At 49.2% G+C, this 27,755-nt stretch overlaps 3 protein-coding genes and 1 long non-coding RNA gene across 8 annotated transcripts in view; 2 read left to right on the plus strand and 2 right to left on the minus strand.

The window, feature by feature from the left end:
• NRIP2 (nuclear receptor interacting protein 2) lies at positions 1-8,259 on the plus strand. Of its 3 annotated transcripts, none has more exons than XM_086714341.1 (7): positions 272-743; positions 4,360-4,512; positions 5,618-5,695; positions 6,053-6,176; positions 6,406-6,423; positions 6,768-6,942; positions 7,036-8,259. In XM_086714341.1, the coding sequence occupies exons 1-7, from the start codon at positions 492-494 to the stop codon at positions 7,136-7,138; spliced, it is 903 nt and encodes a 300-aa protein (XP_086570467.1). In that variant the 5' UTR covers positions 272-491; the 3' UTR covers positions 7,139-8,259. The 3 variants fall into 3 exon arrangements, with proteins under 3 accessions (XP_086570468.1, XP_086570467.1, XP_086570469.1); XM_086714343.1 differs by having other exon boundaries at positions 275-743; positions 6,371-6,423; XM_086714342.1 differs by lacking the exons at positions 6,768-6,942; positions 7,036-8,259 and having other exon boundaries at positions 1-743; positions 6,371-6,645.
• Positions 3,409-20,737, minus strand: ITFG2 (integrin alpha FG-GAP repeat containing 2). Of its 3 annotated transcripts, none has more exons than XM_086714338.1 (13): positions 20,518-20,737; positions 15,537-15,632; positions 14,939-14,980; positions 14,581-14,782; positions 13,731-13,870; positions 13,114-13,262; positions 12,630-12,727; positions 12,397-12,450; positions 12,213-12,304; positions 11,362-11,479; positions 9,613-9,786; positions 9,362-9,521; positions 3,409-3,943 (listed from the first exon to the last, which is right to left on the minus strand). In XM_086714338.1, the coding sequence occupies exons 1-12, from the start codon at positions 20,611-20,613 to the stop codon at positions 9,418-9,420; spliced, it is 1,365 nt and encodes a 454-aa protein (XP_086570464.1). In that variant the 5' UTR covers positions 20,614-20,737; the 3' UTR covers positions 3,409-3,943; positions 9,362-9,417. The 3 variants fall into 3 exon arrangements, with proteins under 3 accessions (XP_086570464.1, XP_025786358.1, XP_086570466.1); XM_025930573.2 differs by having other exon boundaries at positions 14,581-14,752; positions 20,518-20,735; XM_086714340.1 differs by having other exon boundaries at positions 20,471-20,524.
• Positions 20,663-27,006, plus strand: LOC147579392 (uncharacterized). The gene is made up of 2 exons (XR_015253883.1): positions 20,663-20,767; positions 24,572-27,006. It is a non-coding gene; the product is annotated as an uncharacterized LOC147579392 (long non-coding RNA).
• FKBP4 (FKBP prolyl isomerase 4) overlaps positions 26,745-27,755 on the minus strand; it is a 9,318-nt gene continuing 8,307 nt past the window's right edge. Inside the window, exon 10 of the mRNA XM_025930351.2 lies at positions 26,745-27,555. Coding sequence (XP_025786136.1) covers positions 27,448-27,555 — 108 coding nt within the window. The 3' untranslated portion in view covers positions 26,745-27,447. The remainder of the gene's footprint in view (positions 27,556-27,755) is intronic.

Genomic DNA, 27,755 nt, shown 5'->3' on the forward strand with positions numbered 1-27,755 from the left:
CAAGAGGAGACGGGAGGGCACACGCACAGGGCCGCACGTGCCCGCATCCCACACGCAGGCTGACTCCCTCCCAACACCCACGCACTGCCTTTCAAACAAGCTGGCACGGACACCCTGACAGTTACAACACCGTCACACCCCTCGTGCTTGCAGGCGCCCGCGCGCGCGCGCGCACACACACACACACACACACACACACCCCTTCCACCGACCGCTCCCACCAGGACCCCAGAGTTGGACGCGCTGCAGAACCTACCACCACCACCCCCACCCCCCACCCCCGCCCCTCCTCCTGGAGTGCTGGGTTTTTCCAGCCGGAGCCTCACTCCCTCTACTGCAATCTCGGGGAAATTGGTGTCTGATGCGGCTGCTCCAGCACGTTATTTATTGATTTACTCTGTCCCCCGGGGAGACCCTCCTGTCAGGAGAGCTGCGACCCGGAACTGAGGGAGGCGGGAAGCGGCGGGGCCACGGGTGGCGGGGCAGAGGGGATGGAGACGAGGACGGTTCAGCAGCCCCTGCCCTGCTCATCAAGCTCCGGGAGCCCCGCAGGGGCCACCCGGCAGGAGGCCAGAAGAGTGGAGGGAGACTCCAGGAGGAGGGGACAGGAGGCAGCGCTTCGCGACCGAGCCCCCCTGAGCCAGCAGCGCCGGCTCAGACAGGCCACCCAGTTCCTGCACAAGGACTCTGCCGACCTGCTCCCCCTGGACAGCCTCAAGAGGCTCGGCACCTCCAAGGACTTGGTGAGGCAGCCCTCTCCACACCCTTCCCCTCTCTCTTCCTATATCCTGGGGAGGGGGAGGTGGGCCGGAAACTGCAGACCCTAACCTTCAGATCCCCCCTCCCTTGCTGAGAGTGGGGCAGAGGTAGTCCCAGGTGGAGGGGCCCCACCCCGACCATCCTCAGACTCTTCACTGGGGGTGCTCCCGTGGCTCGGTGGCTCTGGGGGGCCTAGTCTCCTTGCTCAGTCAGCTTCTCTCACACAGCCCAAGACTTATCTTGGGGGTGATGAGGAACTGTGCTCTCTAGGAGAAGAGGCTTACAAGGACACAGGAACCTTCTGGAGCAGTCATTTACTGCTGGGAGGGCCTGGAGGCCTGGCCAGTTTAGGGTTATGGTTTCTCTCCTGTCCCTAAACAACGGATTCCTTCCTACCAGCTCTGACCATCCATTTGCCTTTTCCCTCCAGAATGGAAGCACTAAGGGCCTCTGTCCTTTCCAGAGCCTCAGGGTTTCATATGGCTCTTGCCTGGGCCACCAGCCCCCTGAGTGCCCCCTTACTTCCTCGTAGGGGCAATGGCCCTTCCAGGCTTCTTTCTTTCCATCTCCCTGCAGCAGGGCCTCCGTGGCCTCCAGAGGGAATGGGGTGGGGGTGTAACAAGGAGGTGAGTGGGTCAGGGGCAGCTGTGTACACTCATCCCTCCCCCGCCCCCACCGAGACAGTGGTGAAGAGCATGGGCTTTGGAGCCACGCTGCTTGGGTTCAGATCCTGGCCCTGCCACTTACTACCTTAGGCAAATTGCTTGATGTCTCTGAACCTGTTTCTTCATCTGCTAAATGAGGACGAAATTAGTAGTATCTCCCTCATGGCGTTGCTGTGGGAGTTGCACGAACTAATGCCTATAAGGGGCTTAGAAAAGAGCCTGGAAAATAGAGAGCATTATCTAAGGTCTGAGTATGATTGTTCCTCCAGCTACGACTCCATTTAGCTTGAGGGAGAAAATAAGCTCTGTAGGGCCCAGAGAAAATGGAACCCTCTGTGGCCTGTGGCTCTTCTAGAAGAAAGGAAGGCTTTTGCTTGGAAGCACTCTGTTCCCTCACCCATTTCCTCATCAGAAGGTCTGAGAGGAGGACACTCTTCCAACCTGAAGGGCACGAAGTCAACTCTAGGGGCCTCAGCCAACGCAGCCCCTCATTCCCTTTCCTGACCCAGCCCTACCAGATTCCTCTCAGACGAAATGTTCCTCCTCCAGGAACCCAACCCAGAGGCCAGCAGATTCCCAGCCTCATCCCAGCAGCTCCCAAACAGGAAAAGTGACCAGACCGAGATCTCAGTTCAGGGAACTTCGGGGCTGCTCTTGCACACACACAGAGAGCACAGCTGAGAAACAGGGAGAAACGGGACAGCAGGGAAGCTGGTGCTTTGGCTCCCGGTGGCTAGGACCTCTGAGCCTCTATGGTTTGGAGACCACCCTACATCCATCTGGCTCTGGATTAGAGGCTCTGTTAACATTACCATCCCAGCGTGGCAGGTCCAGCCTTCTGATAAGTCCTGAGCTTTTCACCTCACCCCACTGCCTCAGGACGTCCCAAATTGATCTCAAGCAGTTACCTTGTGTGGCTTTGGCAGTGAAGACACAACAGGTTGGGGGGACCCCACCGTCTCCCTCCTTAGGATAACTCTGGAGCAAACCTCACAGCAGTGGGGGCCTGAAGGCTGTGTCCATCGTGGGAAAGGTGGGAGGAGAGCTGGGAACCGCAGAGCTGCTCTTTCCGGCCTGCCCTGTAGTTCACTGCCCTTTTCCCAGACCTGGGTCTCCTGCTGGCAGCCTTGCTGGCGGGAGCAGCAAGTCTCAAGGGGCTCATTAAACCAAGGGTAGAAAAACAATCCCACGTTCCCAAGAAGAAAGGGCAGGTGGAGAAGGATGTGTGGAGCCTGGACAGATAGAGTCATTCTTCAACAAGCATTTATTGAGTGCCTACTATATGTTAAGCTAAGCCTTGGGGTATAAAGATCTGATGTCACAGGCTCTCCAGGCTAATGGGAGAGTAAAAGCCACAAATAACAACTGTGAGAAGCATGACAAAGGGAGCTAAGAGAAGGGATGCTGGCCCCAGCCTGGCGTGTGGAATGAAGAGTACAAAGAGGTCAGAGAGGGCTTCCTGTGTTAATTACAGGACACACATGGAATTCCAGACTTAGATAAAAACCTCTCTCCCAAATAAAGAGTAGCTCCGGAACAAAGTACGTTGAACCAGTCATCCAGTCTGGCCCACAGAAGAATGAGAGTCGTCTCAGGAAGGGGGTTGAACAGGAGCAAATGTGTGGAGGCCAGGAGCAAGCAGCCTGGTACAAGCGGTACAAGTAGGGTCAATGGGGGCAGATAGGCAGGGCGAAGGACAAGGCTGAGGACGAGGCCGTGACCAGGTCATCTGGGCTGTGCATCCCCTGAAAGTTTGGGCTTTATCATGCAACAGGAAGCAGGCATGCTTTGATGGGAGTTTAAACAGGAGTAATATGGTTAGTTTTGTTTTCCTTTTCTGCTTCTCAGACTTTAACATGCACACGAATCATCAGGGCATCTTATTAGAATGAAGCTTCTGATTCAGTAGGTCATGATTCTGCATTTCTAACAAGCTTCCAAGTGATGGCAAGTGATGTTAAAGCTACATATCTGAGGACCACACTTTGAGTAGCAAGGGCTTTATTTTTCTTAAGTTTATTCATTTATTCTGAGAGAGAGCGTGAGCTTGAGCTGGGGAGGGGTAGAGAGAGGGGGAGAGAAAGAATCCCAAGCAGGCTCCACATCGTCAGTGCAGTCTGACATGGGGCTCGAACTCATGAACTGTGAGATCACGACCTGAGCTGAAATCCAGAGTTGGACCCTTAACCAACTGAGCCACTCAAGCACCCGAGTAGCAAGGGTTTTAGATAATCACTGGCTTCAAGCAGGTGTATCTGAGAGACAGAAGTACTGGAGGCCAGTTCTTAGGAACTTAGGGAGGTGGTCCAGTGATCCGGGACAGCTGAGGTGAGGCTTGAATAAAGGCAGTAGTACAAAGCAGGGTTGGACTCTATAAATACAGGAGACAAAGCTGGCAGAACTTAGTAAATTGACCAGATGGAGTGAAGGTGGTTTCAGGCGAGGGATGGTTCAAGCATCCTAGTTTTGAAGATGTGACTTTTTTTCTCTGACTTCCATCACAACATCAACTCTGGGATCTGCAGCCCATTGAAGGATGGGGTCAGAAGGGGAAACAAAGGGGAAAAAAAATGTTAAAAATGTGTTGTAGACCTGAGACAAAAAGTTCCCCAAGCATAATACTAGCTCCTGAGAGGTCTTGGCAGTCAATAGGTTGGTCTAACCTAGAATGGACTGTTCTTTTCTCATTTCTTCATTGCTGAGCAATCTATTGGGGTCTCAGCAAAAGGGTATGATTTGATATGAGGATTCACTCTGCTATAATGATGTGACGGCTGGGACTTGGGTAAGATCCTGCCCCTTTCTTACTCCCGTGAGACGCGGGACTGGGGTGGGGTTGGGTTGAACATCGTGGGAGATCTAAGGTGGGAGAGCTGAGTGGCCTGGATACTTGGGTTTAGACCTGTCTGCCTTCTTTGTTTTGTGACGGAGCCAGCAGCCGCACAGTGTGATCCAAAGACGCCTGGTGGAGGGAAACCAGAGTCGGTTTCAGGGGGAGTCTCCCCCCGCGCAGGCCCCGATTCACAGCCAGGAGAGCAGGAGGAAGACCAGCAAGACACAGATTCCTGCTCTTCTGGTGAACTGCAAGGTGAGAGGCCTCCCAGGGCACTGGCTTTCATGAATGATCCTGTGAACGGCTCACTTCCGCCACTCTCCTTCCTCCCCTGGGTGGTGAGGGAAGGAGGGAGGGAGAAAAAGCACCTCTCCCCCGAGGTTGGACCTAAAAATGGGATCCTGTACATTCTCTACTTTCTACCTCAACCCATCTTCCCTCCGTGCAATTCCACGTGTCCGTGCCAACCCTTTTATCAAATGTAATCTCCAAATGCGCATGTGTAAATACTTGCCGGTGTTTCCCGATGATAGCCTCGTCCTCTCTGGAGCCATTTGACCACCCCAGCGGTACTGAACACCCACCACTCCTCTGCCACCACTTTTGTGGGGCATTTCCTCTTCCTGCTCTCCAGTCTCTGGCCACATTCTAGAACCTTTTAAAGCCTCAAATGTTACCTCTTCTTTGAAACCTTTTCTGATTTCCCCAGGGGAGAAAGAGCCTCCCCTCTCTCTCAATATCCAGGACACTTTATTGACAACCCTTTCATAGACCTTAAAACTTTCTACCATGCATTAGTTACATGTCACTTCCCCTACACCCGAGCACAGCATTCATTGATGTACCTTCCAGCAACATCTCTGGCACATAGCAGGTGCTCAGCAGAAGTCTGGATTGAGAAAATGACATGCATTTGGGATGTCCAAGTGTACCCACAAATGTCTGTATATATCCAGAAGAAAGTGAACCCGTCTGTTTCCGTGGTAAACCTGTCGCTTACCCTCATCTGAACTTCCCGGCGAGACAGCCTGGTCTTCTCACCCCTCCTGTATCCCTCACCTAGACCTCTCTAACCTAAGCCCCCAGCTTCCCAAGAATTCCTCTACACAAACAGATCTCCATTTCTGGTCAAGTGGTTCCCAAGTGTATGATCTCCCCATAGACAGCTCTATTTCCTTTTTTGATTCCTCCATCTAAGAGCCAGTTTTGCCTCAACTGCATGAGTGCCATAAAGATCACTCTGAAAGGCTTGGTTCATTCCCTTCACTCGTTTTTGAGAGGGAGTCATCAAAGGGCTGGGAAAGGTGAAGGATCCAAGCCCAATCCATTCTCACTGACTCCCTGCGACCCTCTCTCTCAGTGCCGAGACCAGGAGCTTCGGGTGGCCGTGGACACAGGCACCCAACACAACCAGATCTCGGCTGGGTGCCTCAGCCGCCTGGGGTAAGAGTGTGGCCTAAAAGAATGGATGGGGGATGGGGTTTCTTTGGGGGGGGGTGATGAAAATATTCTGATATTAGATAGTAGTAGTAGTTGCATAACTCTATGAATATACTAAAAACCTCTGCATTTATAAAAGGGTAGCTTTTGCGGTATATGAACTATATACCAATAGAGCTATAATTGGAAAAAAAAAAAAAGATTGGATGGGGGCTCTGGTAGAGAAGACAAGGATTCAGACCCCACGTGGGGGCAAGGGATTGGATGAGAACCCATGTGTAGGGGGAGGGGCGTCAGCTGACAAAGGCGTTGGGGTTGGGGGCTGTGGTGGCCATAACCCTTGCTTCCCAACCACAGGTTAGGGAAGAAGGTCCTCAAAGCCCCAGGTGGGGACGTGGCACCTGGGTCCCCCACGCAGGTGGAGCAGCTGGAGCTACAGCTGGGCCAGGAGACGGTGGCCTGCTCAGCCCAGGTTGTGGGTGAGTCCTCCCTTCATTCACAGCCTCTTCTTCCTCTTCCGCCTTCCTCTCCTGGCACCATGAGGTGCCCCCAATCTCTGGGCCCAGATCCTCAGAGCTGGGGGTGGGGAGGGCAGACAAGGAGTGAGTGCTCACAGGGCACTGTGACCCCTGGGTGCCCTCCAGCCTCTTCTGTTTTCAAACGATTCCTGCAGATGTTGAGAGTCCTGAATTCTGTCTTGGACTGCAGACTCTGCTTTCTCTCAAGGTAAGAAGGATGCGGGCGCTTGACCCACATTTGGGGCCTGACCCAAAGGGCTGGGATAAAGAGGTAAAAGGCACAGGTGAGGAAGCGTGGGCCAGCTTCTGATGAGAATGACTCAGAGTTGTGGGATTTCACCTTGCTTCCTTAGAGGTTCCTTATTTGCCCACAAGTGAAACATAAGAACCAGATCCCACTGCCCACAACCCCAGAGTTCCAGGTGAATGGAAACAGACGATGAGCAAGGAGCAGGAGGCTGGGGGCTGTGGAAAGTGGGGGGGGGGGGGGGGGAGGGCTGAGGGAGAGGCTACCTGCTGAGAGAAGCACACATTTCTCCCCACCCCCCACAGTGCTGCATCGACCTCGAGCATGGAGTGCTGCGGCTGAGGGCCCCCTTCCCAGAGCTGCCCTTCCTGCCTCTGTACCAAGAGCCTGGCCAGTGACTGATGAACCAGTCATTCCCCGGGGGAAGGACCTTGCCTCGGGGAAGAGCCGTGTTGGGGAATGGGGCATTACTAGAGCCAGGTACCTGGGACTACCACGTCTGTCCCTTCTGTCACCACCCTGACCCTGCCGTCCCATTGGCCTCAGTCAGCCACATTCCTCTCTGCTTCTCAGCAACTGCCCAATCCTCCAGAAGACTTCCAGAAAGAGGGCCCATGATCTCAGGGGACTGGCCTCCCCGTTCCCCTCTAAATCAGGACTGTGGAAAAGGGTGTAAGCATGGCGTGGTAGGAACTGGCCCAAGTCAAAGGCTGCAGCCCATACTGTCCTTTACCTGCCTCCAGATCCACCCCACACACCCCTCGGTGGCCTTCACTCCCATGCCTCTCCCTTTCCCTCCTGGGGCTTAGTACCTTTTGCAACTAGACTGCCACATCTCACCCACCAGGGGTCCTGTCCCTGCTGCCGCCTGCCTTTCTGATTCTGCGCACATCTGCTCACAGCTGAGTGGGGGAAGAAACAGGAAACAGAATACTCTGGTACAGTAGAAAGGCGAGTTGGCAGAGGAGCTTCAGAAGCTTTCTCAGTTACCTTTCCTGGGGTTGCAAATGTCGGAAGTCAGTTATTATTTGATTTCCCTGTGCGAAACCTTGGGTGTACCTCTAGCATTGCTCCAGGTGTCTCTCCTCCTCCACTTGCCTTTTTACACTTCAGGGGGATGGCAAGGAGCCCTGTTGGGAACTGCCCCCACAAGGTGGACAGGATGGCAAGGCCTGGCTGTACTCAGACTTGGAACCTAACCGGTAGTCTTTCTTATTTCTAGAACTACTCACCTCATTAGACGTTCTTCCTTCCCCTCATCTCTGGCCTCCTGAGCTTGAGCTTGTCTTATTTTGGAATCTTATTTTGATCCCTTGCCAGGCTCTGAGCCAAAGCACAAAAACAAGGAGGCTTTTCATCTTCACTGTAAAGAGAGGAACCCAAACCTTAAGGAGCCAGACACCCTGAGCATCTTTCTGGCAGGTTTGAGTCTCTCAAGTCACGGACGAAGGGGAGAGGAAGACTGGTGTAACTAACCTCAGCTAGGGAACTAGGACCTTGGGGTGGAAACAACATTGTGAGCCTGGGGTAGATTAGAGGAGAACCAGCTGCCCTGTGACATCTGGTCTTGCCTTTCCCAGCTGAGTCCCCTGACCTCAAGAGGAGGGGGCTCACTACCCCGCGTGTAATGTGGGTACCCTGGTCCCTCACTGCCTTGCCCCATAACCCCTGCTTTCCTGGCTCTGCCTGTTCCTTCCTGCCTCCTGCTGCTTCTATAACCGCAGACCCCACACCCAGTGGCAGGCCTTCAGCCCAGCTGCTTCTCCGCTTGAATAAACACCTGTTTCTCTATGCTCATGTCCTTCTCTGGTTTCCCTCCATGTCGATCAGAGTCCGAATTGGTAACTCTGCCCTTATTCCCTTACAGAAAGGTGATGTGAATGTGGACCTTTCCCCAGATTGACCCATCTGGCTGGGTTAATATAATTGAGAGCAATGGCTTTCTGACTCCTCTGAACACAACTCACAGCAGGAAATACATTTTACAGAGCAGTTAGCATACACACGCACATGCACATGCACATGTACAGTTATAACAAAACAATACTTCCCTATGCTGTGAGTATGACACTCTGATATTTTTCCTTCTATTTTATTCTACCCCATTTCATTTATTCAAACTATGCTGACCACAACCCATCAAAGAATCGCAGCCTGTAACGTGAAAAACACTAACTTACGGTGCACAGAATCGAGAGCAGAAGGAATATAAATGGTCCAAGATAGAATTCTGATTGTGGTCTGGATCATAAACCCGCATCAGATTCTAAAGGTGTTTTGGGGGGATGTGGGGGCAAGGCCCACAAAGTTGCACAAGCAACATGGCAAAATGAGAAAGTGCTAGCCCAGTTTCTTTGGTAAAAAGAAGACAATCATCTCAGCGTTGCTGGGAACAATTAAGACCAGACTGTAAGATGATTAAAGACCCCCACTTCAAAAGCAAAACAGTGTGCCATTCCTGTAATAATCCCTAATGTCAGTGACTTGGAGCTGTGCCATGGAAGATGGAGCTTGGGATGCGGGGAGCCCTTATCTCATTGCCCTACAGGCTCCGAAGCCTGGTTTCCTTATAGGCATCGGAGCCATGCAAAGGATCTGTGCTCCCTCCTCATGAACAAGTCTGTTTTCCACACAATGAGAGTTGGAAGTGGGGGGGGGGGGGGGGGGGGCGGGGTCTAGGAAGGGGGCAGTCCCAGATGATGTGGAATGAGGCTGGGGTTCTAGGATTCTGCTGATGTGATGGGTGAGGTACATAAGGAAATAGGGCCGAGGGCCAACTCGCCTCTTCTTTCACCAAGGAGACCATGAAGGCTATAGTTCACAGCTTCCCTAAGGTTGCTGCCATCTTTCCACGCTCCTCTGTGATGTCTACTCCCAATCCTGCCAGCACTATGGATACCTTGGGGGGTGGGTTGGTTCAGGAGGCTCCTTCTTCAGCTAAGAGGGCAAATCCAGCTAGGTGGGATCGTGGAGGCTTGCAGGAGCACACTGTGGGGGCTGGTCTGGATGGTAGAGGGTTTGGTGAAGCAGGGCGCGGACAGCTGGGAGGTCATCAGGATCTGAAGGCAAGAAAGGGGCGGTTCAGAGGCTGTGGATCTCCTGGGCACCTGGCACGGGGCTTCTCGGTCCCGAAGCACTCCTGGGACTCACCCACGCCCAGCTCCTGCAGCAGGCTCTGGAACTCTGGCTCAGCCTCCAGCAGTTTCAGCAGATTGGTCGACTCCATCCGCTCAAGCTGCACCTCCCAGTACACGTAGATCTTCTGGTTGAATGTGACGTACACGAGGCAGGGGCTGTTGCGGCCCTCCTTGCAGGCATATAGGCCTGCAGGGTGTGGGGGTGAGACAAAGGTCAGAGAGTTCCAGTCCCAGTGGGGAAGGGCAGAGAACAAGATGCAGGCCTTGGAGTCAGCAGTTTGACCCTCCCACAGACGTCAAGCAGAAAGCTAAAGGCCCTCTTTTTTTTTTAATTTAAAAAAAATGTTTATTTATTTTTGAGAGACAAAGCATGAGTGGGGGAGCAGCGAGAGAGAGGGAGACACAGAATCTGAAGCAGGCTACAGGCTCCAAGCCTGTTGCGGGACTCAAACTCCCAAACTGTGAGATCATGACTTGAGCCAAAGTCAGATGCTTAACCGACTGAGCCACCCAGATGCCCCTAAAGGCCCTCTTTCTAATTCATTTGTGTTGGGAACTCAGTAAAATAGGTAAAATACCTCCCCGTTTCAGATATGAGAAAACACCATGGGGGGCACCTGGGTGGCTCAGTCGGTTAAGCGTCTGACTTCGGCTCAGGTCATAATCTCACAGCTTGTGAGTCTCAGCCCCGTGTTGGGCTCTGTGCTGACAGCTCAGAGCCTGGAGCTTGCTTCAGATACTGTCTCCCTCTCTCTCTGCCCCTTCCCTGCTTGCACTGTGTCTCTCTCTCAAAAATAAATAAACATTAAAAAAAAAATAGGTGTTGAGTTATGGTAAAATGGCTTAATAAATTAAAAAAAAAAAAGAAAAAAAAACCCACAAGGCAGAATGGCCCCACAAAAGTGCTTTGCTGATTTTCCCATCTTAGTGATAGCCTTGGAGGAATGAAGGACAGTCTTGGTAGTCCAAGGGGTAGATTAGCAAAACACGATCAGAAACTAAAGCTGGGCACCTGGGTTGCTCAGTTGGTTAAGTGACCCAACTCTTAATTTCAGCTCAGGTCATGATCTCACAGTTTGTGAGCTCTCTCTGATAGCATAGAGCCTGCTTGGGATTCTCTCTCTCTCTCTCTCTCTCTCTCTCTCTCAAAGAAAGTAAGAAAGAAAGAAAGAGAAAAGAAAGAAAGAAAGAAAGAAAGAAAGAAAGAAAGAAAGAAAGAAAAGAAAAAAGAAAAAGAGAAGAAAGAAAAGAAAGAAAAAGAAAAGAAACTAAGGCTTCTCTTTGGTGGCAGTCCCTTCTTCAAAGGCATTTTAACCTTCTGGGTCACTGGAGTATGTACACCAGAGCGCTGTACAATTCTTACCATTTCAGCAACCAAAGATCTCCCCATGTCACCTGAAAAAGCCAGGACTGTTTTCCAAGTCCCTGATTTGGAACAAATGCAAATTGTCTGGGAGAATGCTCCTCACAGAGTTCTGACATGCTCAGATGGGAGAGAACTTTCCCATGCCTTCACACATCCCAGACGGGCAGATGATAAGAACTCATCCCATTCTTTAAGATATTGAGAGATGAACCTGTCACTGTCTCCCATTCCTTATTTAAAACTGTGCAGACAGTAATTCAGTACCCACCATCACCCTCTAACAAAAGTGCTGAAGAGCTCATTTGTTTATGAAGACGCACGTTAGGGGACACAGAGAGAGTAGAAATGAGAGGCAGACAAGTGTGGTTAGAAAGGGTCCACGGGGTGGGGTCCCACCTGCACAGAAGGCTCGGATATTCTCGTCCACTTGGAAGCGGACAACGGTGCGGTTGTGATCAATGATATATGTCTGTCCATCCCAGGCACAGGCAACCACCTCCTCATGCCCATTGCCCTGAAAAAGGCCAGAGACAAGGATGCAGGGGTGGCGGGGAGCTGGTAAATAGAAGAGCCCGAACGATGGGTCTGGATAGCACGTAAAGGACTTGTGGACCTAGTTCTGGGTGACCAACAGCCGGGAAGGAAAGCAGCCCTAAGTTTCTTACTGAATTTCCTCCATGCGCCAGTCACCAAACAACTGATGAAGGAGACACCATTATTCCCAATTTTATATGGAGGAAACTTCAGCTTATAGAAATGAAGTTGCTCACTCGTGGTCACACAGCATAGAAGGGAGGCAGCACAGAATCAGGACTCAAACCCAGGCCTGTTCTACCGACTTCAAAGCCTCGTGCCTTTTCTCCTACCGTCACACATGCACAATGGCAAAGTATGCCCCCGTGTCGCAGATTATGGGGCTGCAGCCTTGGTAAAGAGAGGCTCATAGATAGACGAGAAAAAAAATTACAGAATTACATCTGGAGTTGAGGCCAAAAACTCACTTCTGGACCCTAATAAATTATTTCTCTTTGGAGCCATTACTCCTGGAAAAGGTGCCGCCGAGAGATTCCGTGGCAGTGCAGAGATGGTACTAAGCCCTGAGAAGTTAGGAAAAAGACTCACTTGAGACGCAGTTAAGAGTCTGTCTGAAGAGACTTAGATAAACATCGAGAGCAAACTGTGAAGTGAGAATGGACTCATTTGCATCACATCTCTCCACGTGAAGAAGGTAAGAATGTTCCTCTCACCGTGACATCCAGTTTCTCTAGGGCAAAAAGCTGATGATCCACCTGCACCGACCACAGCAGCTTGTCCGCTTCCTCCATGAGCTTCAGCGTCCCTGCAGGGTGACAGGCAGGCCGGGGTGGGCAGGACAAGGACCCCTGAGCACACCCCACAGGCACACAGCCTCCTGCCCCAGCAGGAACTCACCATCCAGGGTGCAGAGGGCAAAGAGGCCGGAGCCGCCCATCTCAGAGTTGTGGCCTGCAGGAGAGACAGAAGGACAGGAATAAGAAAATGTGAAGGGTAGGGCAAGGTCAGAGCACACAGGGTGGGGTGAGAGGCGGCCCAAGGTAGGGAGGAAGGGAAGGCCCAGCATCTTCCCTCTCCCAGGACTGATGCTTGCCCCTCAGCTCCCTCCTGTGTCCCCACCCCACCTTCACCTCGTTTGATGTTGCCAATGAGGTGGGTGGAGACATTCTTGTTGTGGATGCGGCCTGAAGTCTGGTGCAACATGACATCTCGGGCAGCCGGGGCCTCCCTGTGTGGGGATGGGGTGGGAGGGATACTAAGTGGGGACCAAATGAGCCTAGTTCTGCAGGACGTTTGTGGCCCCGATCTCTGTACGAGCTTCTAGGATGTGAATCAGCCTGGAAATCTATTGCTGACCCTGTCTGGCCCATGTGGTGAGTAGAAAAGAGAGGGACAGAGCTGCCAAGTTAGAATCTTGGAATCTTTTCCAGGTGCTACGAGGTTAAAGCCCAGGATTTCCTGGGTCCTGAAATCATTTTCCTTAATGGGGCAAAGGTGCTGTGCCAGGACCCAGCCGAAGCAGCTCTGCCCACTGCAGTCCTGTCCACTGCCAGTGCATCCAGGAGCCCATCTAGATTCCACACAACCACACCATCCACAGGTCTGCGCCCTTACCTGCTGCCCTCCGGGGCCCCCTCAGAGGTGGGAGGGGGCCCGGCGTCCTTGTTCCAGGTACACAGGAGAATGGCGTAAGCACAGCCCGGCTGAGACACCATCAGTTCAGGAACACCCAAGGGCCCTGGAGTCACTGAAAGACTGTCCACCTGCACCAGGGAACAAGGCCTTAAAGGGGGCTGGGGACAGAAATGGGACCCTGCCGAGAGCATGGGAGAGAAGTGGGGCAGGGGCCCTGGGAACAGCATCCCAGGCTTGGGGGGCAACAGCAGGAGGAATTTGAGTTTGTAGGGTTCCTGCCTCGTGCCATCGTCTCCACATAGCCCATCTGCTTTCCACTGTGCATGCCTCAACCAGGGTCCACACTCTGACACAAAGCACATCACACCCTCAAGCACACTCTTAACTCTTAGCCTGGTGCTCTTTGCCTCTTATTAGTAATTTTCCCCGAAGACCCTGATTTGAAACTCTCTTCCTTGGATTTCTCTCAACAAGGAGATTTTCCCTTCCTCCCACTCTAAACCCTGACCCACGACTGTTCTCTCAAGAGGGCCCCTACAGGAGGGCTTCCTCCCTGCTCCCTGGGCTCCCTGAGCACCCCCCGCTCAGCCTCTCACCTGACCCTCCAGTGTCCACTTCTTGAGTGACACCAGCTGCCCTGTTGGATGTTCAGTGCCTTCACCCAGATCTTCCCAGCGGAAAGCCCGTACCACACGGTCCGTGTAACCGACCACCAGCTCACAACACCCATCTCCATCTGTGGGTCCAGGAAGTAGGACGAGTTTGGAGCCACATGCGTGTTCATCAGCTTGAATCCTACACACACGTCCTCTCCGCCCCCTGCTAACATCACCAGCGTTTGCGCCGAAACCCGGTACAACTTCAGACCCCAAGAGCTGCGCTAGTCCCCTCACACACTTTGTGCTGTGCTTCTTCCCTCAGACACAAAACTCGGGTGTCCTGATTCATCCAACATACCATCACCTTCGTGACAGCTTCTGGCCGAAACATCAGCCCTATATCTGTACGACTCACTCCCTTGCCACTTACAGTGTCTGATCAAATGTCACCTTCCCAGAAAGGACTTTCCAGATAACTCCATTTAGAATTGGTAGCTCTACTTCTCTACCCTGACTCTCCCTAGCCTCTTTCTGTGGTTTATTTTCTCCACGGCACTTACTACATTCTAATATACTATTTAATCTTCTTAAAATATTTTACACTGTTTATTTTCTGTCCTTCCTAGGAAAGGTCCAAGAAGGCAGTGATTTTTGTCCATTTTATTCACTGCTGCAATCACAGTGCTTAGAATGATAACTAGTTTATAATGGGAGCTTAGTAACTCAACATAAAATGCATAATAATTGCACCCATGAATACTAACTACCTCCCTGAATCCCGTGACATCTGCTCTACTACCCATTGACTCCTATTCCCCTGGCTGCCTGCGGAGAGAGCCATGCCCACCGATGTCGCTGATCAGCATGACCTTGGTGTTGGCAGGGATGTGCTGCTTGAAGACTGGATGCTGCTCCTCTCCCATTAGGGTCTCGTGGTGCCCAGAAGCATCCAGGGCCTTGGTAGGCGTCAGGTCACACAGGTGAAACCATCCCTCAGCACTCACCGCCACCACCAGGTTCTGGGAGAGGCAGAGGCATAGGAGGGATGGCTGGGGAGGGAAGTTTGGGCACAAGCCTGGTCGTTAAAGGACAGAAGTGAGGGCTAAAGCCTTTAACTCTCCACTGATTTCCACCAGGAGAGGGGGAGCAATCTAGGCAAAGCCTTGGAGTTCTACCGAAGTCCCAACGTCCCTTAGAGTTCTTACCTTTCCTTTATTACAAACATCTCCAACCCCAACACAAGTCAGCTGCAAAGAAAAGGGGAGACATGCTGAAGGAGACCAGTACTCTCTAATCTCAGTGAAGCAAGGAGAGGGTTTGCTAACTACCATCATTTGCTGAAAAGTTGTGCCACATGACCTACACAGATAGTTCGTGTTAATCGCGTTCTTGTGCTCTAAGTCTGGTTTACCTAGAGCAGTAGGGAGACCTCAAGTAGTTAAGTCTGTCTGGGCTGAACAAGACAAAACAAAAGATACATCTAATACAACCAGTCTATCATATTTCTAGACTTATGCAAAGTATTACCCCCATTTTGTACTATACTTTATGAGATCAGATGACCTTGGCAGTTTTTAAAGTACTGAGAGCCACGCGGAAACAGAAGATAAAAAACAACCCACCAGCTGGAGGCGCACTGCCCAGCGGCTTCCCTCCCTGAATTGAATGAACCCTGAAGCAGTGGCTGGCTGAATAGCTGGTGAACTGGGACACACTGGTGGGTTTCTGTATGGCTCAGCCTTGATAGTCCCTGCACAGAAAGGATCCTTCTGCCCCTTACGCCCCAGGAAGTTGAATACTGACCATGCCCTGGCAGGAACAGGTGAGCCACGGCCGGCTGTCATCATTCTTATACACAAACAGCTTCCCGCTGGTGTCCCCCACCACCAATTCATTTAACTTCAAACGAAGAGAGAAGACAGTGTTAGGATGGAATCCTATGGAACCACCTGAAGCTTTTTTCTAGGCCCATCCTGGGGACATCATAAGACCTTAATTTGTATCTTCACCAACTTTAGTAAAAATCTTTTGCAACCAACAAAGCCACAGTTTTCCAGTTTCTTTTTTTTTTTTTTTTTTTTTTTAATTTTAGGGATAAGCATTGGGTGTTGTATTGAAACCAATTTGACAATAAATTTCATATTTAAAAAAATTTTTTAAGTTTATTTATTTTGAGACAGCAAGCGTGGCCTTGAGCAGGAGAGGGGTAGAGAGAGGGGGAGAGAAAAATCCCAATCAGGCTCCACATTATCAGCGTGGAGCCTGATAAGCCTGATGTGGGCTTGAACTCACGAACCATGAGATCATGGCCTGAGCTGAAATCAAGAGCTGAAATTAACTGAGCGAGCCACCAGGCACCCCTCCCAGAGTTTCTTTTTTTTCCCTGTCGGGGTGTGTGTGTGTGTGTGTGTGTGTGTGTGTGTGTGTGTGTGTGTGTGTGTCAGAGGAGGATAGCAGAATGGGGCAACACGGAATCTATGACTCTTCCCAGAAAAGTCTGACAAGTGAATAGCTCCATGACCCGCTTGCCTCATTTCAGCTCTTCCAATCTGTCCATTGCCAATGGGACATGTTTTGATAACAACCTAGAACATTGAACTTTTGGAAAATTGAACTTCAGACCACGTACTTAATAAAGGGCCAAATAAAAAGACAAGGTCAGCTCTGGGGGCCCTCCTTCCTCTACAAACATCTCCAACCCCAACACAAGTCAGCTGCAAAGAAAAGGGGACCTTTTGAACTTGGTGTGTATGAGTGAATATATACAGGGGATGGAGGTGCTGGAGGGGACAGCACGAAGGGGTTGCTGGTGTCAGCCTCCTCTGTGCTCTGGGCTTCTGGCGCCCCCAAGTGGTGGCTCAGCTCTCAGGAGGGGGGTTCCCTGAAGGGAGTCTCTTCCTATTTGTATTTGGGTACTCCATTTCCCAGTCATTCGGCAAAGGCTGCCTGCCTTTCTAGGGGTAAACAGTGATAACAAAGTAGCACCAAACCCTGTTTCCACAAGTAGCTTTCTGATTTCCCCTGTTGAGGAGTGGGAGGGTGGTGGGGAGGGAAGGGGTGGAGGGGTGGGCAGCCAACACCCCCTTCCTATTCTCAAAATAGAGTGAATATCAGATTCTCAAGAGATTTAATTCTAAAGGCAACAAAGACATAACAGGTCACAAGTAAAGTTAAAAATGAATTGGGATTTATCAATGATTTACTTGATTTGAATCTTCGATTTATTTTTTTAATAGTTATGGGAATTATATTATATTATATTATATTATATTATATTATATCTGGTGGGAATATTAGATCACAGAAGCATAAAACAAGTTTATTGACATTAAACTCTCTCCACCTGATGTTTCCATTTCGGCTGCTCCAGAGGACTTTGGTAGACACACCAGGGGCAGGCTGCATAGCACAGAGGCTCAGTGCAGCTGCCTGGATTTGAACCCAGCTCTCTATGCTTAAATTTTGTCATCTATAAAACAAAGATCATAAGGGTATTTACTGAATAAAGTTGTTCTAAGAACTGAGCTAACAGAGGAAGGCCTTTAAAACAGTGACTGGCAGGGGCACCTGGGTGGCTCAGTCAGTTAAGTGTCCGACTTTGGTTCAGGTCATGATCTCACAGTTCATGGGCACTGTGCTGATGGCTTAGAGCCTGGAGCCTGTTTCAGATTCGGTGTCTCCCTCTCTCTCTGCCCCTGCCCCACTCCCACTCTCTCTCAAAAGTGAAGAAACAATAAAAAACAAACAAACAAACAAACAAACAAACAAACCAGTGACTGGCATACAGCAAGCACTAATACCAGGTGGTTTTCAGCCTCTAGTTAAAAGGCCTCCATGGCTAGGGACCCTGGTATCTTTCACACAATCTATTCTTTTTTTATACATCCATTCAGCAAATGCCATAGTCCATACCAGCACCTCAGTAAATGTTTGCTTTTCTTTTAAATTAAATTTGATTTAAAAAAAATTGTTTTTTCATTTTTGAGAGAGAGCGTATGTAGGGGAGGGGTAGAGAGAGTAGGACGGAGGACCTGAAGTGAGCTCTGTGCTGAGCACAAAGAGCCCAATATGGGGCTCGAACTCATGAAGCATGAGTTCATGACCTGGGCTAAAATCAGACACTTATCTGACTGAGCCATCCAGGTGCCCCAAATTTAATTTAATCTGAGAGAGAGAGAGAGTGCGAGTGGGGGAGCGGGGCACAGAGAGACAGAGACAGAGAGACAGAGGGCGAGAGAATCCCGAGCAGGCTCCATGCTCAGTGAGGAGCCCAGCACAGGGCTTGACCCCATGACCCTGGGATCATGACCTGAGCCGAAATCAAGAGTTGGACACTCAACTGACTGAGCCACCCAGGTGCCCTGATAAATGTTTAATTACTAGACAATTAACAAAAAAGATTTTAAGAAACAGAGAAAAATCAGAATGAAACGGAATGCTCAGTCAGCCCTTGAGTTTCCAGGTAAAGGTAGATAGTGAGTTAGGGGTACAAAGATAAATGCCACAGACTCCCTACTGAGGGGGACCTTACAGTTTTAACAAGGGCACAGACATGGGTATGGTAAGAGCAGTGACCAAGTAGATGTGGCCCAGCCAGGCAATGACAAGCAAGACCAAGCAATGACACTGAGGCAATGGCTGGCCTCCTGGAAGAGGACATTTCCAAACTAGCCCATCTGCTTCCCGGCAGCTATAATGCTTCCCAGCAGTTCTGCTTCCCTGCGGCTGATCCTGGCTCTGGCCTCTGGAGGTCACTCACGGACGCTAAGAAACCCCAGCTAGAGGGTACAGTCGCCATATAATACTAAAGGAGGCAGGAGGAGAGATCTCTGGTCTGCTATAGCCTTCTAGAGATTTTCCCCTGGTGTAGCCAGGCTTCCATGGGCAGTCCTACAGGGTGTGCATTCTATTCCTGGCTTCCCCTCCCCCACAACTTACCAGGAAACAAATTAGTTTCAAAGAACTTTAGGCTAATGATTTATGAGGATGAAATAAGTCTTTTTCCTGCCCCAAATGCTGAATAACAGCGTTTCTATCCACACTCATGCAGGCTGAATGTACCACGTGCATACATACATGTACCACTAGGCAACGATCTCAACTACTTGCCCTTCTTTCAATTATATTTATCAATAACATGCAAAGCACTTCAAATTGCTTTGAGACAAATAATCACATTTGCTTTCCATAACAATCCTCATTTACTCAACAAACATCTGAGTACCTACTATGTGCCAGGCACAATTCTAAGTGTTGGGAATATAGCAGTGAAAAAGCAGATAAATCCCCAGCCTTATGGGGCTTACAACTCAGGGTTAAAAAAAAAAAGTAGTACAATATATCTAATATTGTAGAACTGAGTGTATTGGTGCAATATACCCAGAAAAGTACAATTTCCAAAAAAGCTGATGCCATGAAGCTATGAAAAAAGGCAGGTATTTTTCCCTTTTAAACAAAGAAGACCATCAGATAACACGGAAAATCATGTACGCCTAAAGTCACTCTGTTAATTTACTATTTGAAAATGCCTCTCTTGATTTTCTCATAAAATTGTACTGCTTGGCATATTACGAAATGTGAAAGTCCAAAAAAACAATACAAATTTATGAGAATAACTCCTTCCTCCCTACAGGGAGTAGAGCCAAAAGAGGCTTCATAAAATATCTTCTCTATCACAGCACAAAGGAGGCTGGGGGCAGGGGTATGTTTTAGCCCTTTTTTCCCCCAGGGAAGAGAGCACAGAACAGTTAGGGACGTGAGGATGAGAAGCCAGCAGAATAGGAAGGTGGGGCAGAGGGTAGGAGAGGATGGCAATAAGGTGCTTTGCATTAAAAATAGGGAATAATGAATGAAAAGAGTCTGTTAAGAGTGTCTCACACCAGCAACAGCCCCCATCCCCTCTGATGCTCCACCTCAAAACTCTACATATTTTCATCAGTGCACCTCCTTCCATTTCGTTGTTCTGGTGACTATCACCCTACCTGACTGTGAGCTAGCTGAGGGCTGGGACTGTCTTGTTCATTTTGGAATTCCCAGAATATAGCAGAGTCCTTGGCGCACACAATGGGCACTTGAATAAACATTTGCAGAAACAGAATCAAATACTAACAACACTAACACTTGGTGTTAACTGTGGGCTAGGCATAGTTCTACCTGCTTTATCTGTATTAATGCATTTCAACAACGAGAAAAAGAACAGCTGCGGAGATGGTAGATGTCAATTGTTTTTGTAATCCAACCAAGGTGTAGCGCTTTCAAGTTGCCATACGCTTGGTGTACTATGCAGCAGGCATTACAGAAACCAGGCATTACAGAAACTCGGCATTAGGAATGGGGTGGTGGGGTGGAGAGGCAGAAAAGTACAGCAGTGTGTTCCGGCGCAAGGAGCCACGTGTAAGAGCAGCAAAGGCGCGTTTTAAGCTTCTATGGAGGCTTCGAAAGGCAAAGTGATTTGAGGTGATGCCCCTGCGTAAGGAGGGAAGCAGTGAGCCGGGATATCTGGCCACCGGTTTACCAGGCTCCTACTGTGAACCAGTTACTGACTTAGGCAAAGGATCAGTTATCTATGTCCCTAAAAGAACACCAGGGCAGGGAAGCAGTGCAATTCGGACCTGACTTCCAGGCACGTAAGCTATCTGCCAAGTTCTCCTTAGGTCACCGCGCAGCCCCACCGCGCACGCGCTCCGCTCCCCCCGCACGCCTAGGGCGGCTACTCCATTTCCCCGGCCCCGCCCTACCCTGGCGCAGAGCCAGGTCGCGTCTCTCGCAGTGCGCATGCACTGACCGTATCGTTATCCACGTCTCCGAGGCAGATCGCGTGCGGGAAGAGGCTCCCGCTAAATTCCAGGGCCACGCGTTGCACGTAGCTAACCGACCTCATCGCACTTGCACGGGCCGAGGGACCTGGGAGGCCCGCTAAATGTTCCCCGAGCCCCTCCTGAGAGCAGCCCAAGCGGAAGGCCAGCCAAAGCGGAAAGTCACGTCACCGCTCAAGCCTCCAATTGCGGCCTTTCTCGCTTAACCTGAAAGAGGAGGTGGGTCTTCCTAGCCCTCTGAACTTGGGGGCGGGCTTATCTGATGTGAGTGACAGGGGCATGGGCCACTCCTAGCCTGGGTAGACCAATCTTGATTGGGGGTGGGGGGGCGATCTGTTCCCCAGGCAACAGGCTGTCCGGGGTTAGACCTAATAACCTTGACCTCTTCCTTTGTTGCCCTAGCATTGAAGTCTCCAGGCCATTAGACTAAACCAGGGAATCATAATAATCGTAATAATTGACAACTGTATGGTTTCCAACAGTGTTTTTGTGTTTTTTTTTTTTTTTTTGAAACAACTATAAGTTACCTGTTAGGAGCCCTGCAAACAATGTAGTGAATTGAACCAGCATTTAAAAAAAACAATAGAATAGAAAATACCAAGTGACTCTAGAGTAGTAAGTATTCTTTTTGTGAAACCTTTGTTTCAATTGTAAATAGTTATATATGTATATTTTATATACTGGCTTATCACGTGAAAATGACTTTTTAAATGGTGTGTGTATGCTTTTGTGGTCCTTAGTTAGAAAGGTCCTTAGTTACACTTGCTGTAAAGCACATTTCATGTATATTGTTTCACGTAATGAGCACAACAACCCTGAGAGCTTGTATTATTATTCAGTATTTTTGGATGAGAAAAACAGGTTCAGCAAGATTAAGTAAGTCTTTCTTTGGGGTGCCTCATCAATCAGGGCATCAGAAGTATTATTTGCAAAATTCTGTAGTTGTTCAATACACTTTAAAGTTCAGATCTGCAGCTCTAGGCCAATTATGCACTGGTTTTTCAGGAGCCAACATTGTAAAAATAATATCTACCTCACCTGGGGATGTTGGACCAGGGGCTGGTCCCGCTTTCTATATCTGAGCATGATGGGAGAAGGCACTGAAAAGCAGGACATTTTTGCCTGGGAGTGTGAGAGGGGGATGACATTTTGTCCCAGAGGTCCCAATGGATCTGACAGCCAGGTAAGATGAAAACAAGGAAGAGCAAACAAAACGGTAAACAGGAGGCAGTCTAGACAAACGCTGGGGACTGCAGATACATTCATGTTTCTGTTTTTGGTGATACATATACTGTGTGGTTGGCCGGGTCTATTCAAAGGTACTGTGTCACACAGGTGTACCTAATGCTTTAAATATATTATCTAATTACGGAGGGGCTGCATGCAACCTCCGGCTACCATGTCTCTATCCTTCTCCCATTGTAGCTGAAACCTTAAGCTTCATTGTTGGTTTTAAGGGGTAGGAAAATAAAAAGCCAATTTAAAAATGTTTACCTCTCAATGTAAAGTTAAAATGTTTTGGGTTCTGTTTCTTCTTACTGTTATTTCTTCATTGTTTTCTCTTCTTCCAGCCTTTTGAATGAAATTGTAAAATAAATAAATAAATTCATAAATAACCCAGGACAAAACTGCTTCTGCCACCAAGTGCCTTGGCCTGACCCAGTTCTCTGAAATTATACCCTGACCCAGCACTTTGCAGTGCCTCAGTTTTATCTTCTCCATTACTTGAGTTTCTTGTTCTTGACCTTTCTGTGCCAAGGGGCGCCTGCTAATGTTTGTCCTGTAGGTCATGTCATTATGGTATTATGTTACATGGCAACTTGGATACCATGCCTTTTAGCTTTTGTCAAGAGAACCAAATGAATTTAGAAAGGGAGGAAAGATAAGTCTTCAGGAAATATGACATGGACCAAGTCCCTCTCCCCACTGTGTGTCAATTACTGTAACTGCCTTGTGTTATATTCACAGTAAGTGGAACACAGGGGTTGCACAGCCATGTGGACAGAGCCCTGGTTCCACAAGGAGCATCCATGTTCTTGACCCTTTCTAGGGGGATGGTTGGTGGGTCTCCACCGGCACCATCTAGAGCTCGCCTTTTTAAAGTCAAGCACTCTTCCAGTATCAGTTTTGGCTTACTCCCCAGAACTGCCTAACCAGGCCATCTTCCTGGTTAGATGACATGGTACAGTTGTGTGGGTAGTGGCATGTCTTTACCAACCAGCCAAATGGTAGCTTCAGTAGAAACCTGCTATGGGAGTGGGGAGTGGCGGGGAGGTGTTAGGTGGGAAGGATTTCTAGGGAGATTCTTTGTCCACTTCTTCCTCCAGGAGTAGACCCCAGTAGAGGGGTCCAAGTTCTGTCTGCTTAGGAAGGCCAGGTAAGAAATAGGACCTTTAAAACTTTCTACACAGCTTTCTATATGTGAGGTCCAGAGTCACTCACCATCCTGGGGGGGCAGGGCCTAGGGCTTCCTAATGGGCTCAGTTTGAGACTTCCTCATTCTCCTTCGTGATCTACAGTGCACCTTAGCATACTAAAGGTTCTGAGAAGTCCTCAAAGACAGAAACCTGTTTCTCAGACTGACTTGACCCAGAAATTAGGTAGAATTAACAGTGTGGGCAGCCCTGCTCTGAGTGAAATGCTGTTATTTGCTGCTCTCCTTTTGAGTCCCACCCCCTCCCTCACAAGTTTGGCCCATTAGAAGGGACCACCCACTCTGGGAAGCTTTGATCCTAGAGCCTGTCTGCGTTGTTGTCTGGTTTTTGTTTTGTTTTGTTTTTTGATGTTTTAAGTAATCTCAACACCCAACATGGGGCTCACAGTCACAACCCTGAGATCAAGAGTCACATGCTCTACCAACTGAGCCAGCCAGGCACCCCAGGGTTGTTGCCTGTTAAAAGACTCTTCTGGCCATTCACTTAAGGATGAAGAGTGGTCCTTCATGGTCTCTGAAGTCAAAACATGAGGACATGGGCTTCAAACACAAAGGATGATGAAAATGTTTTAGAACTAAACAGAAGTGGCAGTTGTACAACATTGTAATTAGACTAAATACCACTGAATTGTTCACATTAAAATGGTTAATTTTATATTATGTGAGTTCCACTTCAATTAAGAAAAAAAATATGTATATATACAAACAATTTTATGTGTGAAGCACTCCTAACAGGGGCACAGGAGACGGTGATCCTGGAGCCCACATGTCTTGGGGGAGGGGGATGGGGTATGGCCAGTCTTCTCTTCTAGCCAAAGAAGTCTGAAAGTTCATGAAGGCGTTATTAATATTATTATTATTTTATGTTTATTTATTTTTGAGAGAGGGACAGAGCATGAGCAGGGGAGGGGCAGAGAGGGAGACACAGAATCCAAAGCAGGCTCCAGGCTCTGAGCTGTCAACACAGAGCCTGATGTGGGGCTCGAACTCATGAACTGTGAGATCATGACCTGAGCCAAAGTTGGACACTTAACTGACTGAGCCACCCAGTAGCCACCCGCCCCTACTATTATTATTTTTAATGTTTATTTATTTTGAAAGAGAGGGACAGCAAGCAGGGGAGAGGCAGAGAGAGAGAGGGAGAGAGAGAATCCTAAGCAGGCTCCATGATGTCAGTGCAGACCATGACTCTGCTGTGGGGGCTCTATCCCACAAACTGTGAGATCATGACTTGAGCAGAAACCAAGAGTCGGAGACTTAACTTACTGAGCCACCCAGGTGCCCTGGCATTGTTTTTTTTCTTGATCATCTCTCCTCAGAACCACTTTGTGAATCTTTCATTCTTACTTTGCCTCCCAAATTGGTGTATTTAGTGTTGTGTCATTACACGCTAAACAAGGTTTTATTATGAGCCTTAGATTTTATAGTTGAGGATAGTGGGTGCATCCAAGTTATCTGAGGTTGGCAAGCAGCTGGGGAACTACAGCCATAAAGTCAGCAATAGTGATTTCCAGAAAGAGGACAAGTTCTCTTACGTAGATCTTTCCTTTGGCTTTATTCAGCACTGCCCTTAGCCTCTTTCATTTCAGCTTAATGGTTACAAGGCTCTGAGATGATCTGCGCTTGGAAAGGGAATGGAAGAAACATGGAAGACAGGACTAAGATGTGAGATTCCACTCTTGTAAGTGAAATGACATGCACAATTTCCCCCTTCTACTCTTCAGGTGGTGTGGCCAGTGTAGAGTGAAGGAGTCCAGTGCTCTGATGCTGGTGTAAGGTTGGCAAGGTTGTGCTGGGTCCCACAGTGGCTGTGGACTACAGTAAAGTTTGTAACCTTCAGACTAAATGGGATAGGAAAGGATTTTAAGCAGTTGGAGAGGTAGGATTTGGATGCAGTGTAGAGTCAAGTGCACCTGGGGCAAGAGAGGATGCAAGACAGGAGGAACCTTTTGCAGGACAGGAGAGTGGGCTGGAGGTGCCTGGTGACGTTGGAGGGGCTGCTGGAATGAAGATGGGAAATACTCAGGAGATAAACTGTATAGAACTTGACATTAGGATCAGCAATAGGACAAGATGAACCCTATCTCACATTTTCCAGAGACTGCAAATCTGCAGGAACAGCTAGCAGTGCTGGTCACTACTGGTTTTCCTTTATTCAAGCATTGTCTCCGTATGGGAAGATTTTAAAGGTTGGTGAGGGTCAATGGACTAGGTTATGAACTTTGAACGTGGGTCAGAGCAGAGTGTAAGTACATGCTGGGTCTGTTTTTAATCCTAAAGACTTCTGGCCACTTAAACATCTTCACAAGACAGTTTTAATGTTACATAAAAGACTTGTCCAGTTCCATAGAAGTGCAATTGTTTGAAATTCCCGGAATCCCACAGAACCATTCAGGGGTATTAGGAACCTCAGGAGTGCATTTCATCCACTCCTCTATTTTTGCAGATAAGGAAATCTCAACTTGCCCAAGGTCACGTAAACCTCATATTTAAGAGTTTGGGTTTGTTCAAGAGAGCTCCTATTCCAGGCAGACCCCTTTCTATTTAACTTGAGCCTTGGTTTCCTCTTATGTAAAATGGGGCATTAACTCCTTTGCCAAGGATTAAGGTTAATTCACATGAGGGGCACTTGGGTGGCTCAGTCAAGTGTCTGACTGCAGCTCAGGTCATGATCTCCTGGTTTATGGGTTTAAACCCCACATGGGGCTTTCTGTCAGTGCATAGCCCACTTCAGATCCTATATTCCCCCCCACCCCCTCCCCCGCTCGTGCAAGCACACGTGTGCTTGCTCTCAAAAAAAAGAAAAAAAGGTTAATTCACACAAGGTTCCTGGTTTAATGCTAGGCTTATGTTCTAGGGACTTAGTGAGTTAGCTACTGTTGTTGGCTATAGGGGCATGACAGATCTTGAAATGTCAAAAAGACCCAGAGGCACAGGACTGTGTGAACTCAGCAAGAGCACTCAGGAGACTAAAACAAATATTAGTTCTGGCTCTGGCACCAACCATGATGTAGGACTTGGGTGAAATCTTCACACAGAAATGAATCTTCCATAGAAAAGCATGGAGAAATTTCTTCTGGGAGGAACTGTATAGGCATGTAGGTAGGCAGACTACCTCCACCACTGTGCAGGCCAGCATACATTGGAGAGAAGAGGGTAAGGCTATAGACAGAGGCTCTAGCCTACAAGCAAGATCATCTGGAGATGACAGATTTGTGCCCCCTGGCTTCTCCGAGGGCCCCATAATGCTATAGGAGCCAAAGGTCAACACATAGTTAGAAGCATAAGCATAAGCTTTTTTCTATTAAGGTCAAGGAGGAAGCTGGAAAGCGGGCCTGAGCGCATGTTCCCTGGCTTTACTGTTCTTCACCTTAATTGTGTAAAAGGTGTCTAACTGGAGGGATGGCTAACAGGAATTTTACCTTGATAAGAAACCAAGAAAGCTGTGCTTTCTGCTAGATCACTTAGGCAGAAGTAGACAAATCTAACCAAAACACACACAACTGGTCCCAGTATTTTACATGTTTATATTTTCCTAAGTGTTAGGGAACAAAAGCAGAGCTATGAAAACCCACCAGGCTGTGGGGGTGGGGGGTGGAGTGGGGAGTGGGGTGGCGGTGGTGGCAGTGGTCTGGGCAGCACCCAGGAGGCCCCGTATGCGGGCACCACTCCATGCTCAAAGAATGCTCCTCTATCGTTGTTGCACTTGCACAGCCACCATGCCCACCCTCTGAGGCCAAACAGAAAAAGGCTGCCTGACACTCAGGTTTCGTTTCCACTTTATTGCTCAAGCACAGAACTTGAGGCAAGCCTGGACCTTCAGCAACGTGCAGAGAAAAGGCTGAGGGGGTTGGGGACACAACCTGGCTGAGAAGGGAAACAGATCCAAAGGGAAACATTGGGGGGGGGGGGCAGCAGAGGCGGTCATCAGGACACCAGAAGACATCTCAGCCATACCATCTGGGGCGAGGACGGGAACAGAGAGCAGTAGCGGGCACAGCAGTGGTTTTCCCCATGCCCCTAGCACCCACATGGAGGCCACATGTTTGGGAACAGACCGGGAGGAGGGAAGGACAAGGAAAATGGCTGCCCAGGAGTCTCCCTCTCCACCCTGGTTTCACATCAGACCCCGCAAGTATCCCTACCACTCACTCCCTTCTACCATTTGAAAAATGGACATAGCAAACAGAAGCAGCAAAATAAATTAACGTTCTGATGAGTGTGCGTGTGGATGGACATTCGTTCACATGTAATGGGGGAAGGGGGAAGGGAAGAGGGGGTGACATCACCTAAACCGATCCCCCAGCCTACTCCTTTCCCCCTTCCCCCAAAGCCACCATCTAACCAGATAGAAAAATAAAGGTCTAATTCACTCAAAATTCTTCAGTTTTTACAAAACTAACAGGGTGGAGGAGGGGAGGGAGCAGGGGAGGCAGGCAGCCGCAGGAGTAGGGCTGGGTAGAGGCTATGCTTCCGTCTCCACCTGAGGCTGGCTCCCTGCCACATCATTCTTCTGGTCATCCTTCATCTCCATGTCAGCATGATGGTTTCCTGCAGCTACTGCTGCCTTGGCCTGCGGAAAGGAAGACAGGAAGGGGATGAGTTCCAGTTCTCATCTGGCCCAATCCCTCTGATGAGAAAGGGGACTTTTACTTCATGTCCCCACTCCCACTTGCTTGCACTGATCTGGGGACACAGCTATATTCACCTACCACCATGCTGACACTGTGTTGGGTCTGTACCACAAATACTCATCCCAAGTTAAAAAAAACA

This window comes from Puma concolor, chromosome B4 (assembly GCF_028749965.1).
Source record: "Puma concolor isolate L17-30 chromosome B4, mPumCon1.1.hap2, whole genome shotgun sequence".
Classification (NCBI taxonomy): Eukaryota; Metazoa; Chordata; class Mammalia; order Carnivora; family Felidae; genus Puma; species Puma concolor.

Excerpts from the sequence above, each read along its gene's own strand:
- NRIP2 (XM_086714341.1), top strand. The coding sequence starts at position 492 with ATGGAGACGAGGACGGTTCAGCAGCCCCTGCCCTGCTCATCAAGCTCC. Across the intron at positions 5,696-6,052 it reads CGGCTGGGTGCCTCAGCCGC|AGGTTAGGGAAGAAGGTCCT; the intron begins CTGGGGTAAGAG and ends CTTCCCAACCAC. Across the intron at positions 6,943-7,035 it reads TGGGGCATTACTAGAGCCAG|CAACTGCCCAATCCTCCAGA; the intron begins GTACCTGGGACT and ends TCTGCTTCTCAG.
- ITFG2 (XM_086714338.1), bottom strand. The coding sequence starts at position 20,613 with ATGAGGTCGGTTAGCTACGTGCAACGCGTGGCCCTGGAATTTAGCGGG. Across the intron at positions 13,871-14,580 it reads CATGCTGATCAGCGACATCG|ATGGAGATGGGTGTTGTGAG; the intron begins GTGGGCATGGCT and ends CTGGACCCACAG. Across the intron at positions 12,451-12,629 it reads CATTGGCAACATCAAACGAG|GCCACAACTCTGAGATGGGC; the intron begins GTGAAGGTGGGG and ends TCTCTCCTGCAG.